The sequence below is a fragment of the Arabidopsis lyrata genome (genome assembly GCF_000004255.2).
Source record: "Arabidopsis lyrata subsp. lyrata unplaced genomic scaffold ARALYscaffold_6, whole genome shotgun sequence".
NCBI classification, from domain to species: Eukaryota; Viridiplantae; Streptophyta; class Magnoliopsida; order Brassicales; family Brassicaceae; genus Arabidopsis; species Arabidopsis lyrata.
Genome location: NW_003302550.1, coordinates 12,983,780 through 13,003,334, shown reverse-complemented (window position 1 = coordinate 13,003,334; position 19,555 = coordinate 12,983,780). Strand labels below are relative to the sequence as shown.

At 32.3% G+C, this 19,555-nt stretch overlaps 2 protein-coding genes across 3 annotated transcripts; one reads left to right on the top strand and one right to left on the bottom strand.

The window, feature by feature from the left end:
* The first annotated feature begins 11,195 nt into the window (after positions 1-11,195).
* LOC9310450 (gibberellin receptor GID1C) lies at positions 11,196-13,511 on the top strand. The gene is made up of 2 exons (XM_002874337.2): positions 11,196-11,559; positions 12,067-13,511. The coding sequence occupies exons 1-2, from the start codon at positions 11,521-11,523 to the stop codon at positions 13,060-13,062; spliced, it is 1,035 nt and encodes a 344-aa protein (XP_002874383.1). The 5' UTR covers positions 11,196-11,520; the 3' UTR covers positions 13,063-13,511.
* Positions 13,512-14,274: 763 nt separating this feature from the next.
* LOC110227313 (myosin heavy chain, striated muscle) lies at positions 14,275-17,119 on the bottom strand. Of its 2 annotated transcripts, XM_021021241.1 has the most exons (2): positions 14,971-17,001; positions 14,275-14,559 (listed from the first exon to the last, which is right to left on the bottom strand). In XM_021021241.1, exons 1-2 carry the CDS (start codon positions 16,840-16,842, stop codon positions 14,545-14,547), a joined length of 1,887 nt encoding a protein of 628 aa, XP_020876900.1. In that variant the 5' UTR covers positions 16,843-17,001; the 3' UTR covers positions 14,275-14,544. The 2 variants fall into 2 exon arrangements, with proteins under 2 accessions (XP_020876900.1, XP_020876899.1); XM_021021240.1 differs by lacking the exon at positions 14,275-14,559 and having other exon boundaries at positions 14,668-17,119.
* Between the last annotated feature and the right edge of the window lie 2,436 nt (positions 17,120-19,555).

Below are 19,555 nucleotides of genomic sequence, written 5' to 3'. Positions count from 1 at the left end.
TAAGTTTTGCCAGCAATCTAAAGAGTTTTATTCTTCAAAAGGAAAAAAAGTTGGAACTTAATTAATTTATTTATTTTCTTTCAGGTTCATCAGCATTCATCATACTTTAATCTTTCGTTCCAGAACTCGTTGCTTTGTATCTCTCATCTCTAAAAGTTCTATTCAACAAAATATTAGCAAAAACAAAACAACTTAAACTATAAAGGGTTTCATATTCATTTGCGTTGAAAAAGAGAAAACTCATTTGTAGACAATTTTGTTCATTTATATTAAAACAAAATTTCAACATTATCAATCACATTGGAAACTTGCATAAAAGACAAATACTACCAACTAAAGTTTATTATCTTTGTTGAAAACATTCAGCATCACTTCACTTTCTACACGTTTTAAAGAGAGTTTCTCATGGTATTAGGTAGAGCACTATATTCACTTGTATTAAAACAAATATTATAAAGGTCTTCAATACACGATTGACGTCAAATATTTTACTTTATGTTTATTACCAAAGTTGCATTTATGGTTGAGCATTTGTGACAACATGGTGGTGATGATGAGTTGTTTCCGTCTATTAATCTTTTTTAAGGTAATTTCAATATGTTTTTATATAATATAAACTATAATTAGATCTCATGGGTTTGAAATTAAAAAACTTCGTCTTATTGGTTATACATTGAACAATAAGTATAAAAGATTTCTCACTTAAGTAATCTGAAAGTTGTAAGAACAGAGCATCAACTAACGTAGTTGTGGTTGACTCGATATTTTATCACCCTACCAATTATTTTAACAAAGTGATATAGTTAGAGAAAATACAATCGATCTTAAAACCAAATTAGAATAGAGATAAGTCAATTGATGTAATGAACACCAAATTCATTGTCACTGAAAAAAACTAAAATCACCTCATTTTTTTTATAATGCAATTGTTTAGCTTGTTCAATCACAAAATAGTTATATCGTTTTGTAAGTCTACTCGTTATTTATTTGACTGTAGTAAAAACTACACGATTTCTACTATTTTTTCTTGTGTTTTCTTTATTAACTTATGCGAATTTTTCTCAACTGTGGTCACGTTTGGTAGAACTCAAGTTCAAGTTTATCAGTCCAAATTTTTTAAACCATATATCAAAACTATTTAAACGATCTGATCAAAACAAATACATGGCATGCATGAAAAAATTATACACAAGTGAGATGAATACCCTTGAAAAATTCAAGTTGACGTTGGAACATATTATAAAACTGTTAAATAACCTATAAAATATAATTAATATATTAAAAATAAGAATACATACCCATATATACACAGTTTATATATAGCCATAAAAGAAAATAAGATATTATTTCTTTTTCTTTCATGGTTTCAAGCATATTCTGATATATTTTTACCATGTATATATTATGTATGTCTTTATACATCATCCAACAAAAATCAAAAAAAATTTGGATGGTATAGATAATGTATTTTTTAGGTATAGAAAACGTTATATACAAAAATATAGAAGAAAAAGTTTTTTTTTAAAAACAAATTGTCAATGAAGATCATTCATATATTAGGAATAAAAATATTTATATTATTTTTCATTAAAGAAACCTTACCAATATTTGATTTTATTTAATTCTTTAAAGACTACAATTATTATTGTCTCTCAAAAATATTAGCCGATTTTATTTACTTACATGAGGTAAGTGTTATAGAAACATGAGATAAATAGCATTTTCATTGTTTGGGATAACCACTTTTGCTAACAAAAATATACATACATATTTATATAAGACTCTAAATCCAACTTCCTCACTATCTTTGCCACTTTTTCAAAGTGTTATTTCAAATTTGTATAGATATACGGAGGTGTCATTAGTTTAAAGTTTTATTTTCATAAAACATTTTTAATAAGAAAATAATTTCTATAATTTTATCTTCTTAAGTTTGATTTCATCTTACACTTCTACCAAGTATAAAACATGTATACCTATTATTAATTTAATTTTAAAAATCATTTACCAAAATAAACGTTTTTATATGTTTCTATTAACATCTGTATATAATATGAGTAATAGTATGAAACTACGTATATATATATATATATATATATCAATTCAAGTAAGCATGATGTAAATTTTTTATTTTATAAAAACGTAGAAGATGGTATACCTAGAATTATTATCAAATTATTATGCTCTCTAAAACATTTGATAATTAAACGTGTTGATAACGCAACAAAAATAAGAGGTAATGCAAAGGTCTAAGTTTAAGAATCTTTGAAAAATTATATTTTTATACTAAATTTTATTTATAACACCAATATTCCAATTCATAATAAATGTAGTATAGGAAAATAATTTAGTTTCATCAAAATCTGATTTATACAAGAGAGAACAACACAATTTTGTTATGCTAGTTTCCTTAGAAGTTGTGTTTATAAACTTCTAAATATGTATCATTTTCATCCTAATAATCTAATATTGTCAACAATTTTTGGGATATGTGAGTTTCGTAATCATAGTTTGAATTTGTAAATATTGTTTCCATCAATAAATTCACCTAAATTTATTTATATTGCATCGCTTGAACAAGTTTTGTAGTGATGAGTGCTGACATATGTAATTGTTGATAATTTTTTATATAAAGAGAGAAAAATGGTTAGGATTGTTATTGCTCTCTTAAAGATGACAAAGGACAAAACCAATATTAAAATTACACTCTTACAGCATTTTATAATATCTAATAAAATATCATGAGATTCATAATTTATCAGTTTTGACTTTTTTGAAAAGTAAATTTATAGAGATTTCTTATTATTTCACAAAGTTATCAATCTAAATTTTGGTTGGTTTGATTGTGAAAGTTCTTAAATTTTTTGGTAAAAAACAAATCATTGTGCCTAAATATACATAAGAATTATGGTATCTGTAAAGGTGATGTCAAATTTTCAAAAATAGACAACTGCTATATGCAAGAGAGAATGTGAGCTTATCAACATTTATACCAATATATATATATATATATATATATGCGTTTTGAAGCCTTAAAAAATTAGAAACCGATTCTCTTGTCAATTTGAACCTTTTGGTGAGTTTTCGATATTTTTTTATTTGCCTCAACTCTGATTTTCATATTTTGGATAAATAATGATCGGAATTTTTTATGGTGGATAACTAATGTTATTGGTGCATTAGTTTTCTGTTGTTTTCAGCTCGCGTAAGAGTGTTTGGCAAGCTTTATCTTCTTTCTTTTTCAATTTCTTCCATGAAAGTGAGATTCAAACTCTGTAGTAGTGAATTTGTTTTCAGTGTTGAAGTAAGCTTGAGTTAAGAAGCTTATGATCAAAGAAGTTAACTAGAGTTAGTAGTTAACTTGAGATAAAAGATAAGAAGTTTTTAGGAGTTATCTAAAAACTAGATATTATCTAGCTCTCTAAGTCGGTTTTACACAAGTCGGTTTAATGTTTAGGTCCTATGTTTTGTGTGTATAAATATGAGCTACCAAAGATGTGGTATGTCATATGAGAGTTTAGAGATTAAGAGATTTGTGTACTTTTGTTCTGAGTTAGTTTCAAAAGTAATAAGCAAAGGTGTTCTTATAATCACAAGTTCTTGATCAAAGATATATACTCTAGGATCTTAATTCAATAATTGGTATCAGAGCTTTTATTGAATTCAGAAACCCTAAACATATATCGAAGAAAGCGTTCTGTTTGCAGCTGCAAACATGGCTGAGATCGTTGCCGTAAACCCTAAGGAAAGTGTTTCCTCAAGCATCAAATGCCCGATGCTCACAACGACAAACTATACGGTTTGGTCTATTAGGATGCAAATAGTCCTTAGCGTACATAAGGTCTGGGAAGCTATCGAGCCCGGATCTGATGACGAAGACAAGAACATCATGGCGCGAGGCCTCCTGTTCCAATCAATATCAGAAAGTCTCACCCTACAAGTTGGAAAACTTGACACAGCCAAGAAGGTCTGGGATGCTATAAAAACAAGACATGTTGGAGCTGATAGGGTAAAAGAGGCTAGATTACAAACTCTTATGGCAGAGTTTGAAAGAATGAAGATGAAAGAAAGCGAAAAGATCGATGATTTCGCAGGAAGATTGTCAGAACTATCCACAAAGTCCGCAGCCCTAGGAAATAATATTGAAGAGAAGAAACTTGTGAAGAAATTCTTGAATAGCGTACCTAGGAAAAGATTTATACACATCATAGCTGCCTTAGAACAAGTACTTGACCTAAATACTCTACCTTTTGAAGATATTGTAGGAAGGCTAAAGACTTATGAAGAAAGAATATGTGATGAAGAAGAACAGAATGATGATCAAAGCAAACTTATGTACGCCAATAATGAGTCACAATCATACCAAGAAAGTTCTTATGCAAATAGAGGCAGAGGACAAGGTGGAAAGTTTACTAATAGAGGAAGAGGAAGAGGACGATTTGGAAATCAAACAGGATAAAGAGACAGGTCAAAAGTTATGTGTTACAGATGTGACAAGAATGGTCACTTTGCTTCAAATTGTCCAGAAAGATTACTAAAACTTCAGGAAACACAAGAGAATGAGGAAGAAGAAACTCAAATTGCTGAACTAATGATGCATGAAGTTGTATATCTCAATGAGAAGAATTTTAAGCCAAGTGATTTCAAGAAAACTGCAGAAGATGATAAGATTTGGTATCTAGACAATGGTGCAAGTAATCACATGACAGGAAATAGAAGCTATTTTGCAAAACTTGATGAGACTGTTACTGGAAAGGTCAGATTTGGAGATGACTCAAAGATTGACATTAAAGGCAAAGGATCAATATTATTTGTAACTAAGAATGGAGATCGAAAAGTACTAGCTGATGTTTACTTTATCCCTGATCTAAAAAGCAACATCATCAGTCTTGGCCAAGCAACCGAGTCAGGATGTGATGTTAGGATGAAAGAAAACTATCTGATGCTATATGATAAAGATGGTCAGCTTCTAGTAAAAGCAATCAGAGCAAAGAATCGTCTCTACAAAGTAATAATGGTAGCAGAGCATCAGAAATGTCTACAAATTATGAAAACTGGAGATTCTACTACATGGCATGCAAGATTAGGACATGTTAACTTTGAAAACATGAAGAATATGATAAAGAAAGAGCTAGTGCTAGGTATGCCTAATATACAGATTGAAAAAGAAATATGTGCTTCTTGTTATCTTGGGAAACAAACTAGGAAGACATTTCCACAGGCAACAACATACCGTGCCACTAATGTCTTAGAGCTTGTTCATGGAGACTTATGTGGACCAATAGCACCACCTACAGCAGCACATAACAGGTATGTTTTCGTTTTAATCGATGATCACTCAAGATATATGTGGTCCTTCTTGCTAAAGGAGAAAAGCGAGAGCTTTAACAAATTAAAGAGTTTCAAGGCTACTGTTGAGGAAGAAACCGGGCTACACATTAAAACACTGAGAACAGACAGAGGAGGTGAGTTCATGTCTCAGGAATTTCAGATTTTCTGCGAAAGGTCTGGTATCAAAAGACATTTGACAGCTCCTTACTCTCCTCAACAAAACGGAGTGGTAGAAAGAAGAAACAGAACACTCATGGAAATGACAAGAAGTATCTTGAAACATATGAACATACCTAACTACCTGTGGGGAGAAGCAGTAAGACATGCTACATATCTGATTAATAGAGTAGCTACAAGAACCTTGACTGATAAGACTCCATATGAGGCATACAAGGGAAAGAAGCCTAATGTTCAACATCTAAGAGTATTTGGATGTACTTCCTATGCAAGAGTAGAGTCTCCACACCTAAAGAAACTGGATGATAGGTCTAGAACATTGGTACATTTAGGAACAGAACCAGGTTCTAAAGCCTATAGGCTACTTGATCCAACAAAACGGAAAATAGTAGTCAGTAGAAATGTGGACTTTGATGAGTCTAAAGGATGGAAATGGAATAACCTTGGTGAAAATAATAAAGATTCAGGAACCTTTACTCTCACTTTGGGAGAGTTTGGAAATAAAGGCATCAGAAATAATGAAAATAACACAGAAGAAACAGAGGAAACAGAGGAAAATGAAAACCAGAACAGTGATGAAGAATCTAGTGAAGAAAACTCAGAGAATGTACCCGAAACTGAGTCTAGCATAGCTCAAGAATCAACAACACCAATATTAAGAAGGTCAGGAAGAGAAACTAAGCAGCCTAGCTATTTACAAGACTACATCCTGTTAGCAGAAATTGAAACAGAAAGATTGGTACTAAGCCTAAATGAAGAACCTTGGGATTACGATGAAGCAAAGGAGTTGAAAGAATGGAGAGATGCATGTCAAGAAGAAATCACATCAATAGAAAAAAACAAGACATGGGATCTAGTCTCTCCACCTGCTGGAACTAAGCCCATCGGCCTCAAATGGGTATTCAAAATAAAACGCAATGCTAATGGTAGTATCAACAAATACAAGGCAAGATTAGTGGCTAAAGGATATATTCAGAAACATGGAGTAGACTACGATGAGGTTTTTGCACCTGTAGCTCGCATTGAAACAATACGGTTCATCATTGCATTAGCTGCATCACATGGATGGGAAGTGCATCATCTTGATGTAAAAACGGCGTTTTTGCATGGTGAACTAAAAGAGACTGTGTATGTAAAACAACCAGAAGGATTTGTGATTGAAGGAGATGAAGACAAAGTATACAAGTTAAACAAAGCTTTGTATGGACTTAAGCAAGCCCCTATGGCATGGAATAACAAGCTCAATCAGATACTTATGGAGCTAAAGTTCGTTAAGTGCTCTAAAGAACCATCTTTGTATCGAAAGGAAGAGAATAAACAACTTCTGGTTGTAGCTGTCTATGTAGATGACCTTCTGGTAACAGGCTCTAGCCTAGGTATGATCTTTGATTTTAAAAGAAGAATGTCTGAAAAATTCGAGATGAGTGACTTAGGAAAGCTCACATACTATCTCGGTATTGAAGTAGTACAACATGAATCAGGAATCATGTTAAGACAAGAAAGGTATGCATCCAAAATACTAGCTGAAACCAAAATGGAGGAATGTAATGCTGTGCATATACCAATGACTGCAAATTTGAAGCTAAGTAAAGCTCAAGAAGAGAAAAGTATAGATGAAAAGGAATATAGAAGAAATATTGGATGTTTGAGATATCTACTACATACAAGACCTGATCTCTCCTATAGTGTAGGAGTCCTGAGCAGATATATGCATGACCCTAAAGAATCTCATGGATCAGCGCTAAAACAAGTACTTAGGTATTTGCAGGGAACAAAGTCGTATGGTTTGTCATTTGGTCGAAAAGATAAAACAGAACTGATTGGTTTTAGTGATAGCAGTCACAATGTTGATGAAGATGATGGAAGAAGCACAACAGGCCATATCTTTTACTTGAATGACTGTCCAATTACTTGGTGCTATCAAAAGCAAGAAACAGTGGCTTTATCATCTTGTGAGGCAGAATTCATGGCTGCAACAGAGGCTGCAAAGCAAGCCATTTGGCTTCAGGAACTTCTAGGGGAAATCATTGAGGAAACATGCGAGAAGGTGTTGATCTTAATAGACAACAAATCAGCCATAGCACTCACGAAAAACCCTGTGTTTCATGGACGAAGTAAACACATCCATAAGAGATATCACTTCATTAGAGAATGTATTGCAAATGAACAAGTTGAAGTGGATCATGTTCCGGGGGATATACAAAAGGCTGACATCTTAACTAAAGCCTTAGGAAGAATCAAGTTTAAAGAAATGAGGGATCTCGTAGGAGTTCAAGACGTATCACAAGAAGTTCTCAAGCTTAAGGGGGTGATTGTTGAAGTAAGCTTGAGTTAAGAAGCTTATGATCAAAGAAGTTAACTAGAGTTAGTAGTTAACTTGAGATAAAAGATAAGAAGTTTTTAGGAGTTATCTAAAAACTAGATATTATCTAGCTCTCTAAGTCGGTTTTAAACAAGTCGGTTTAATGTTTAGGTCTTATGTTTTGTGTGTATAAATATGAGCTACCAAAGATGTGGTATGTCATATGAGAGTTTAGAGATTAAGAGATTTGTGTACTTTTGTTTTAAGTTAGTTTCAAAAGTAATAAGAAAAGGTGTTCTTATAATCACAAGTTCTTGATCAAAGATATATACTCTAGGATCTTAATTCAATATTCAGGGAGAGTTATGTTTTGTTCTATACCACGTTAGCAACATCTTGACCATACAAATCCAAAGCTGCTTACCGTTCGTCAATTAGAGGTCGACGTTAATCAAAATCTGCTAGGTAAATTAATTGGTGGTTTGGAACATGTATAGAATTTCAGTTGACCATTCATTCGATTTAGAAATTATTTGCAAGTGACTTATAAGTGTATTTTTAGTTATTATCCAACTGAATAATATTTTAGGAGTGAGATAAAATTAATTTAATGTTAATTTTGAAAACTGATTTGTTACTTTGGATAATTGTTATGGATATGATTTTGATAGTGAAATATGTTATTCTGTGAAGATCGGTATCATATTATTCTGATTTAAAAATAATTAGTTAACTTAATACTATTCTATTAAGACTGATATCATAGTATTAATCGTTAATCAATAATCAGTTGGTATTAATAATTTATAAATTAATAAGTCGTTAAGACCAATATCATATTGAGTAATCTACGGCGGCCGATATCTCCATAAATGTAGTATGTATTCTTATATTTGTTAGCAAGACCGGCCCACGACGTAAGCGACATAAGCGATGGCTTACGGCCCAAATTTTCTATAGCCTACAGAGATTATTTTTTTCATCTTTTTATTACTAAATAAATCAAATTAAAAATTGTTGATCTTCTCGTCTATCTATGAACATAGTTTGCAGTAGATCATTTTTTCATAAAAAGAACTCTCTTTATCCTACAAATTATTCTACTTTCATCACAGATCATTCAACAAAAAATTATTCTTTTATGATTTTTGATTAACTTGATTTGCTTGGTGAATAGTGAATTAGTGATTAAGAAAGAGTCAAAAGGAAGCTGAGGTGGTAACAAAGCCTTAACGTCACGATAACGTAACAGAGGTATGTGATTGTGATATGTGTTCATTAAAGTTTCTGATTATGATTCGTTCTTGGTTTTTGGAGAATTGTTTTGATTTTTGATTGAATTGATATATAGCGCAAAAAAAATCTAGTAACCATGTGTGCAAATCGATTAGCCATTCTAATTCGTTTTTCTTGTTAGTTTATTTGTAAAAGAATGGCTCTTTTTAGGGATCGAAAAGGGACTATATGGGGGGAGACAAAAATTATCTTGCTTAGGGTCTTCCCAAACATTGGACCGGTACTATTTATTAGTAGTATTGATGTCGATTATTCTTATAAAGTATACTTCTTTATCATTTTGCCAGAAGCTAAAATTCTTATCAAATATATTTTAATATATATTATCTTATTATATAAAATATGATTTTTAAAGTTAGTAACTCACGTGATCGTGACACGTGTCAAATCTATCGATTTTAGATTTTGCCTCGTGTCAAATAAATATTTACTTTTTAGTAATTAAAAAAGGAAAAATATAATTATAAATTTAAACAGTTTTAAATATAAAAAGATCATTATAATGGAATTATACCTATATTTCCATAAGAGATTTTGCCATGTGGCAAATATAAAATATTTTTAACACATTAAAAATTGTAAAAGATAATTATAACAAAATTATAAATTTAAAGAGTTTTATAAATATAAAAAAATATTATAAGGAAACTTTATGTATATATAAAAAAATTATATGTATATTTTCCATAAAATAGAAATTATAAAAATATGCTAAATGTTTTATTTATAAGTTACTAATTGTACAAGAAAAAAGATTTAAAAATCGAAAAATTAATAAATTATATAATTTATTAATCATATAAGGAAAAAAAAATTGTAAATACTCACTTCTTTATAAAAAATAGATTGTCTCATATTTTCTAACCAAGCAAACTAATTTCTTCAGAAACACCACCATTTCTTTAACTTCATTCTATTAGTAAATTTTTTCGCCTCTTTTTTTTGTTACAAATTATTTTTAGGATAATATTAGTAACTAACCTTTGACTCAAAAATAATTAAAAAAATAGCCATGAGTGAAAAAAAAATTTAGAAACTAACTTTTTCAGCGATGAAATAGCCCTCAAACAAAAAACAAAACATACATGTAATTAGGATTTAAAAAACAAGAAATAAACACTAATAACACGAAATTTAAAAATAAAGAAAATCAATACTGGAATTTTTACGACGAAAGAGAGACATCCACTTAAAATTTCAGGAAAAAACAATGTAGCATGTGATTGTTAATGGAGGTGACGATGGTGGTGGTTGATGGTTACGGATGTGGTGATAGATTGATTTTAAAAATAACATGAATCAGGTAATAATTATTTATTATTTATTAGAAATATATCATGTTATTAATATATAAAATCACTTTGAATTATAATGGTTTTCTAAAAATGGATGTGATATTTAGATCCAAAGAATATATGGCGATTGAGGCAAATTAAAGAATTATGAACGGCGATAGACATAGACTAAATTTTTTGTTGGAAAGAGGCTCTGCTCAATGCCAGAGAAGATAAAAAAAAAAGGAGATCAGTTGGGAAAGAGGAGAAAAGGTAGTAATGGTGGTGTTGATAATAAATAGGCCAATATTTATATTGGATTTTGCATTATGCATAATAAATCTATTTAAAAATAATTAAAATGCTGCATTTTTTAAAATTAAAACATACCGTAGATATTTATTTTAATTTTAGTTAAGTTTAAAAAAAAATAAGTGATAATTTTGACTAATAATCCGTGCAACGCACGGATCTATATCTAGTGTTAGTATATAGTTTGGGTTAAACAGTGTTTCTAATTTGTTTATATAAATATTATAAATATAATATATATTACTATTATATAAATTAATAATTTTAGGAAACTAAATTTTATATAATAAAAAAAAAATTCTCTTTTTATTACGTGAATATCATACTAAAATTTTCAAAAAAAAAAAAAAAGCTTTGTTTTCCCGTTGCGAACAGATTAAAAAGTTATATATTCTTCAATTCAAACGAAACAAGAACATGATTTATTTATTTTCTTGAGGTCCACCCAACTCTCTCCCCGACGCGTTGGACTTGCATTTCCATGCGCAGATTATACTCTGTAGTCAAACTCATACTAACCTACGCCAATATTCTTATCCACCACACCTCTTATTTTAAGCTCAAAAATTTCACTAACCCTTAGTTATTTTTATTTCTTATGCTCCGTATTAAAAATGTTAAACCTTTTGATCTGACGTTTAAAAGCAGGTTTCTTTCTATTTCAAGATAAAAACTTTACTCATTGAGTCTCGTTTAGTAGTTGAAAATTTCCCTTCTTGGCTCAAATCTTTTCTTAATCGAATTCTTGAGGGAAATTTCCGATCTGGGCTTTCGTGTCTTTGTTCTGTTTGATTGGTAATAAAAAGAAGATTTTTTTTTTACTTTTCCATGGCTGGGAGTGAAGAAGTTAATCTTATTGAGAGCAAGGTAAGACCTTTTTTTATTGATTTTGGTGTCAATTTATGATTGTAATTGTTAGATGGGTCTTTTGTGATTTTGGATATTAACTGTGTTCATGGATTGTTCTTAGTTTTGTGGTGTTTAGTTATGTGTTTTTTTAAGTAATCAAAGCTTAGAGCTTTCATCGTTTGGGGTAATGAAACGTGTCGGTTGCTTGATGGGTCTTTACTAATTTAGGAGCTTTTCTTGGCTTTATTTGGCTTTTAGTTTTTCTCTTTCTCTAGTGACTGATTTTGATTCTGGGCAAAATCAGATTTTTGGTAGTTCTTGATTTTTCACTTTTGATTTTGTTGTCCATTTCTTGACTGTTTCTACTGTTAAGTGTTGAAATCATATCAAATCAACTTGCTAATTAGTTGGCAGAAGACTAAGACTCTTTATGGACCTTTAATCAAATTTGAAGAAGCTTTTTTTATGTCATATAAAGTTTTGTTGTTTTTGTTAATAGTTCCATGTTCCATGTTTTTGTTGCAGACAGTGGTGCCTCTCAATACATGGGTTTTGATATCCAACTTTAAGCTAGCCTACAATCTCCTGCGCCGCCCTGACGGAACTTTTAACCGCCATCTTGCAGAGTTTCTAGACCGGAAAGTCCCTGCAAACGCCAACCCTGTTAATGGGGTCTTCTCGTTCGATGTTATCATCGATCGCCAAACCAATCTGCTTAGCCGAGTATACAGACCGGCTAATGCTGGTCCCCCACCAAGTGTTACCGATCTTCAGAATCCCGTTGATGGTGAAATAGTGCCTGTTATTGTCTTCTTCCATGGTGGAAGCTTTGCACATTCTTCTGCAAACAGTGCTATTTATGATACTCTTTGCCGTAGGCTTGTTGGTTTGTGTGGTGCTGTTGTTGTCTCTGTGAACTATCGTCGTGCACCAGAGAATCGATACCCTTGTGCTTATGATGATGGCTGGGCTGTTTTGAATTGGGTCAACTCTAGTTCTTGGCTTAAAAGCAAGAAAGACTCAAAGGTTCATATTTTCTTGGTGGGTGATAGCTCTGGGGGTAACATTGTGCATAATGTTGCACTAAGAGCAGTTGAGTCGGGGATCAATGTTTTGGGGAACATTTTGCTTAACCCTATGTTTGGAGGGACCGAGAGAACGGAATCTGAGAAACGTTTGGATGGGAAATACTTTGTGACGGTTAGAGACCGAGATTGGTATTGGAGAGCGTTTCTTCCGGAGGGTGAAGACAGAGAGCATCCAGCGTGTAGCCCGTTTGGCCCGAGAAGCAAGAGTTTAGAAGGGTTGAGTTTCCCCAAGAGTCTGGTCGTTGTAGCGGGTTTAGATTTGATTCAAGATTGGCAATTGAAGTATGCAGAAGGACTCAAGAAAGCGGGTCAAGATGTGAAGCTTCTCTACTTGGAGCAAGCCACCATTGGCTTCTACTTATTACCTAACAACAATCATTTCCACACCGTTATGGACGAGATAGCTGCATTTGTAAACGCAGAATGCCAATGAAAACGCTCTTTTCCCTCACCGTAATCTCTTCACTAACAAACGGGTGAAATCCACCACGGAAGGTGAAAGCCCGAGATTCTCGTTTTAGAAGGTCTTTGTAGTCAGTCAAAAGAATGGCGTTCAACTACTACCACGGTGGTGGTGGCTGCGTCCGCGTTTGTGAACCGTCCTAAGCTGGATTCTGAAAGCAAAGCAGGAAGAAGAACAGTGTGGTCGGTAATGTTTGGCTTTTTAGCTTTAGCCTTTGACTATAACTAGAGCTGAGTTTTTTCAGCTTGCGGTTGATAGTAACTTTGGTTATGTTTCTATTATGATATTTTCGGTAAATATCTATCTAGTACATATACATACATCAGCAATATGTTTAATTATAAGTGTTTTTTTTTTCTTATTTTTTTAGTGTAATATAAGTTGTTGTAACTTGAGCAATGTGATGTTGTGTTTGCTTATCCTAAAAGTGATCTTGTTTTCTTTGTGTTAAGAGAAGAATATGTCGAAGCAACCATGAAGAAATCAAACTCATAGTCCGAGTGATTAAGCTTAAGACAATCAATAGTTATTAGAAAACTAAAAAAAGAAAAAAAAAACATTAAAATTGAAAACTAAATGTCTCATATTCACTCATTTATAGGCGTTATTGCAATGTAACCATTGACAAAGATTTGATGTTTAAGTCTTATAATTCTACTTTAAATGTAAAACCAAAATGTCTCATGGAGGAAGATTCATTGCATTTGGATCACCACAAAAGAAAAAAATTGACTCCTCAAAAAACATGCAATATTGTTACTATTTTCTTATGAAAAAGCAATAAAAAGGGTTTTGTTTTCATATGAGATGTATCTTATTCTTTGCACAATGATGAGAATATAGTTAATAATCTTGTGGAACCCAACAAAAAAGAAGCAAAAAAGATACAAAAATAAGCTAGTTTTATAATAATATATAATGGAGTCCACTTAGAATAAGACTACATGTGGAATGAAAAAGACAAGTTGGTTTGGTAAGAGGCTTCAATCTTCTTCTAAAAGAAAAACATTATAAAGAATGTGGTTATAGTTAGCTTTGATAAATAATATCTACCAAAATATCTTCCTCACCTACTTCTAATTTATATGCTTACTCCAAAATTTATCATATTCACATATTATCAATTAAGTGAAGACACAAACTTGATGATACCAAAAGATGTAATATATATTGCTTAATATATGAACATGAAACAAACAAGTTTATTAGAGTTTCTGGGAATCAACTACATGTTCAGAGAGAAAAAGGTAGCAGAATCACAGACAAAGAGCTAGATAGGAAAGGAAAAAAAGGTTTACATGATAGTTATTGAACCAACTACATAGAGTTATGAGTAAAAAGCTCATAAGATGATCTAAATGGTTAAGAAGTTAAACAGCAAAAATTGAGAACTCGAATGCGGTAATGTTGTCCTGAGAGTTATAGGGTAGTACCATCTTCAGCTTCAGGTGATCACTTGAGCGAAGCGGCGTAAGCAACAGAAGCAGCCATTTTCTTGTGTGCATCGTCCAACAAAATTTATCATATTCACATATTATCAATTAAGTGGAGACACAAACTTGATACCAAAAGATATAATATATACTGCTTAATATATGAATATGACACAAACAAGTTTATTAGAGTTTCTGGGAATCAACTACATGTTCAGAGAGAAAAAGTAGCAGAATCACAGACATAGAGCTACTAGATAGGAAAGGAAAAAAAGGTTTACATGATAGTTATTGAACCAACTACATAGAGTTATGAGTAAAAAGCTCATAAGATGCTCTAAATGGTTTAGAAGTTAAACAGCAAAAATTGAGAACTCGAATGCGGTAATGTTGTCTTCAGAGTTATAGGGTAGTACCATGTTCAGGTGTTTTACTTGATCGAAGCAGCATAAGCAACAGAAGCAGCCATGAGGAGAGAAGTAACAGATGACACAAGGGTCCAAAAGCTCTTCTTCTTGTGTGCATCGTCCACCGAATGCTTCATTTTCTCTATTTCCTTCTTCATTCCCTCGACCATGCTTTCTTTGTTTTTGAACGCTTTCTTGATCTCTTCTAGCTCCACAGAGTAGGAATCCATTCCTTTTTCACGCTTCTTCTCGCCTTTTTTGTTTTCTAATCCACACACTAGAGAGGACACACTCTTCAGCATTGTTAGACTTTGTTTTGCATTGGTTCTAGCAGACTCTAGTTCTGTTTTCAAAACACCCATAGCTCTTTTCAGCTCTACGATATCCTTTTGAAGGGTAGCCTTTTCGTTTCTCAATGACTCAGATCGATTCTCCAATTCCTTCTTCTCTTTAATCAATCTCCCTCGCTCAGCCTTAATCTTCTCAAACTCTTTACCAGTGGATGCAATCATTTTCTCTAGTTCGACAACTTTTTCCTTAAGAGCCACCCGGTTTATCTTCTCCTCATCAAGAGCCTTCTTAGCATTGTCTCTCTCGACCTCAACCAGCGCCAAAGCATCCTTAAGCTGGCTAACATTGCAGCTAAGCTTCTCACCAGTCTTGGTTTGTTCATTACAATCCTTCCGCAGCTTCGCCACAACATGCTTTTGCTCATCCGCCAGTTTACTCAGATGAACTATCTCAGCCTCCTGGTTAACAATACGCTTAACAAGCTCATTCTTCTCGCGCAACAATTGGTCCACCAGTCGCTCCTTATCAGAGAATTTCACTATAGCCATCTGAATCTCTTTCTTAATCAAATTGTTCTCCACCAGTAAACCCTCAAGCTCAGATTCCTTAACAGTTCTCTCTTTCACAAGTCCATTGATCTGCTCCGCCCTCGCTTTCGCTTCCTCCACAACCTCATCAAGACTCTTCTCCAATCCAACAACCTGACCACGTAACCCCTCCCCTTCCTTAGTCAAACTCTTCACAATCTCATTCAAAGTCCCTAACTTTCTCTCCAACTCCACGATCGTCTCCTTCTGATCACGTCCCACCATCTCAACCTCCGCCTTCTCTCTCACAACCCCTTTGATTTCTCTCTTCAACTCATCAATCTCCCTAACCTTCTCCTCAAACCTCTCCTCCATTTCACTCCTCTCCTTAATAACCCTCTCAATCAACTCCTCTCTCTTCTTCCTCTCCTTCACCAATCTACCATTCTCACATTCCAACCTCCCAACTTCTTCTCCCAAACTCACTTCTCTCATCTCCAACCTCACCACACTCTCCTTCAAACGATTCATCTCCCCACTCTGCAAATCAAACCCACTCTTAACCAAATCCCTCTCACCACAAACCCTACTAAACTCCTCTCTCTCACTCTCTAACTTCCTCATCGCACCAATAGCTTCTCTTTTCAAATCCCTAATCTCAATCTCTCTATCACTCTTCTCCTTAACCAACAGATCTACTCTAACTCCCATTTCCTTAACACGACTCTCAACAAAACCCATAAACAAATCCATTTCAAGCTTCAACATGAAATTCTCATCGCTCGAACCACACAACTCCTCTCGCAGCAAAGTCTTCTCCTTCCCGGAACGAACCAACTCGATCTCCAACGCATCTTTCGCCTGGAAAAGAGATTCAATCTGTTGTCTCTTCTCCATAGTTTGCTTCAGAAGAATCGCATTGAGTGACTTCAAATTCTGAAACTTCTCCTCCGACGAATCATGGTCCTCCATTGACGATTCACGACTTAGCTTCGCCGATTTCTGGGAAGTGACTGGTACTGACTGATTCTGGATTTGTTGTTGCTCATTGGAAGCTCCATTGGAGTTACGAGACACTTTCTTCTTAGCCATTTGAACAAAGTGGCGGCTGAGAGTTTAGGGTTTTTGTTGCTACGGCTTTTAACGGCGAAGCAAGAGAGAAGACAAAACGAAGAGACGAAGTTTGGGGGTAAAATTTAAAAAATACAAACTTTGGGGTCCAATTTTGTATTTTTTTCTGATTTCTTTTTGAGAGCTTTTTGATTTAGTGAAGGTATTGTTTGGTTTACACTTTCTTATATAAACAGTTAGAGACCACAGTGTCGTTATTTCTTTTTAATGCATGAACTAAAATTTGATACGTTTCATTTTGAAATTTTATATAATGACAAATGATGTAATTACAATTACTGAAATTGTAACATATCTCTATAATTAGTTAAAATTTGACAGATGTTTAACAAACTAATGATTTTTTTTCACTAAAATTAGATATGATAATTTGACTCCAAAAAAAGAAGATATGCTTATTAAAATAAATAAATAAATTTCTTATAAAAAAAAACTAAAATTAGATATGTTTCTTTAAAAAGCAAGGAAAAATCCAACATATGACATAATTACAAATAATCAAATTTGGACACATATGAATAATTGATTTAGTTTTGACATATATAGATAACAAATTAACTTTTTGTATGTGTCAGTAAATTATATTATATATACATTGTAATAAACTAAATATCTTATTAAAATATTATTAAGTAAAATAAAACTTTTTTATTAGAATTTGACAATTGTTATTGTTTAAGACAGAGTTTAATCTCTCGTTAACGCTGTAAAAAATCCAACAAAAAATCTTACGCTGATCTAGTGAGTAAAACAAATATAACTAAAATAATATCAGATATTGCAGTCATATTTTTTTTTTGTCTTAGAAATTTTCTCACTTATTTATTTAAGAGCGTCGATCTCTAAATGTAGAACCTAAAAAAAGGAAAAAAAAAATACAAACTTCCGATTTGATTATAACAAAACTTCATAACAACAAATATTGATTGTATTTTTTATATTGAGGATAAACCACTATAAAATATATGTGCTTCATAAAAATTCTTTTAGTTGTTTTTTTAACGGTTAAATTTCGGATTGGAATCTTAATAGTCATTGTGGATGTCGGAATCCGCAATGTAGATATCCGTCGATTTGCACAGATCTCTAGCCTCGGCAGTTAGAATATCGATTACAAAGAGAACAAGAGAACTTTTTCTTAAAAAAAAAAAAGAGAACTTTTAGCAAAATGTATGTATTGATTTTATTCGAAGAAAATGTCCCCTTTTTACAATGTTGACATGTTCCTATTTATACTACAAGTTCGAAACTCGGGGTCATTTAATGCATGCTCCTTCCACACCGCTAATCGTGTCCTCAAATTGTCCGTATGTCGCGAGATCACGTAGTTCCTCGAAGTAATGGTCCGGAATTAGTGGGTCAATTAATGGACATGTCAGTTCCATGAGTTCTTGGGCTTTTTATAATTTGGCCCAATAACCCTAAGCCCACCGAATCTCCGGGTCGGATGGATTTACGAGATCCGACACCAACAGTCATAATCATAATTCGTAACTAGTCATAATTTGTTGAAATGTTAAATTGATTGATCAACAAAAAAAAAGTACACGAGGTTGGTAAAGCTTGGTTTGGTTTAGGAACTGTTTATGACCCCTGACCATAACCTTACAAAGAGAAAAAACGTTTTAACTTATGAAACTCTTGGCTTGCTCTATTTTGAATAATTTGCTCTGTTTTCTAACAATAATTTTGTTAGGGTGATTTTTCTCATTTAGAATACAAATTATACATGCAGATCTCGCGTAAGTATGATATTTTCAGAAGGCCGAAAGTAAAAGGTCGAAACATTACGGCTCCGATTGGTAACCAATTTTGAAGAAAAGAATGAGTAGGAATGTTATGTTCTTTTTGTTCCTTATTTTTTTTTTACCATTTATAAGGAATCTTTGTTCCATTTTCAGACATGTGGGTCCTACATTTTTCCTCTTCATTCCTCAAAAAAAAAAGAATGATAGAACAAAATTGTTCATCCCCAAAATTGTAAAGGAACAACAAGGAACAAAAATTTAAAATTCGTTTTTAATTTTAAATAATTTTAAAATAGCTTTTTTGATAATATTTACATTTTTATACATAAATAATTCCTATATTTTTATTATATATTTATGTATACAAAAACTTTTATCAAAACTTTAATTTAAATGAATCTTATGACTTTGTTTTAAATTAGTATTTATACTAAAATAAATAAATAAATGCTTTCAAGTGAAATTTATATTATTTTAAAATAAAATATTTGAATTTATACTATATTTCGTTTCAATTAAAATAAAACATTAATTTTAAATAAAATTTATAAACTAAATAAAATACATAATTTTTAATAATTATTATGTTAAATATTTGTTCAATTTTTTGGTTACCATTTACTATAATCATTTGTTCAATTCTTATGTTCCTTTTGGTTCCTGGTTTTGGTCATTTTCCTTTCCTTTTTGTTCCTTTTCATTCTTTTTTTTTCCTGTTCCTATTGTTCTTTTTTTTTGTCACCAATCGGAGCCTACATACATTATCGAAGAACAAAAATAAAATATCTATTTTCTCAAAGGCCGGAAACAAAAATATTGTGCTCTTAGGAGCTCAATGCTAAACATAATTTTTTGGATTTTTAGAACTTGCCATAACCGCACCTATGTTTAATGATTCTCCCATAGTAATTGCATAAAATACAGCG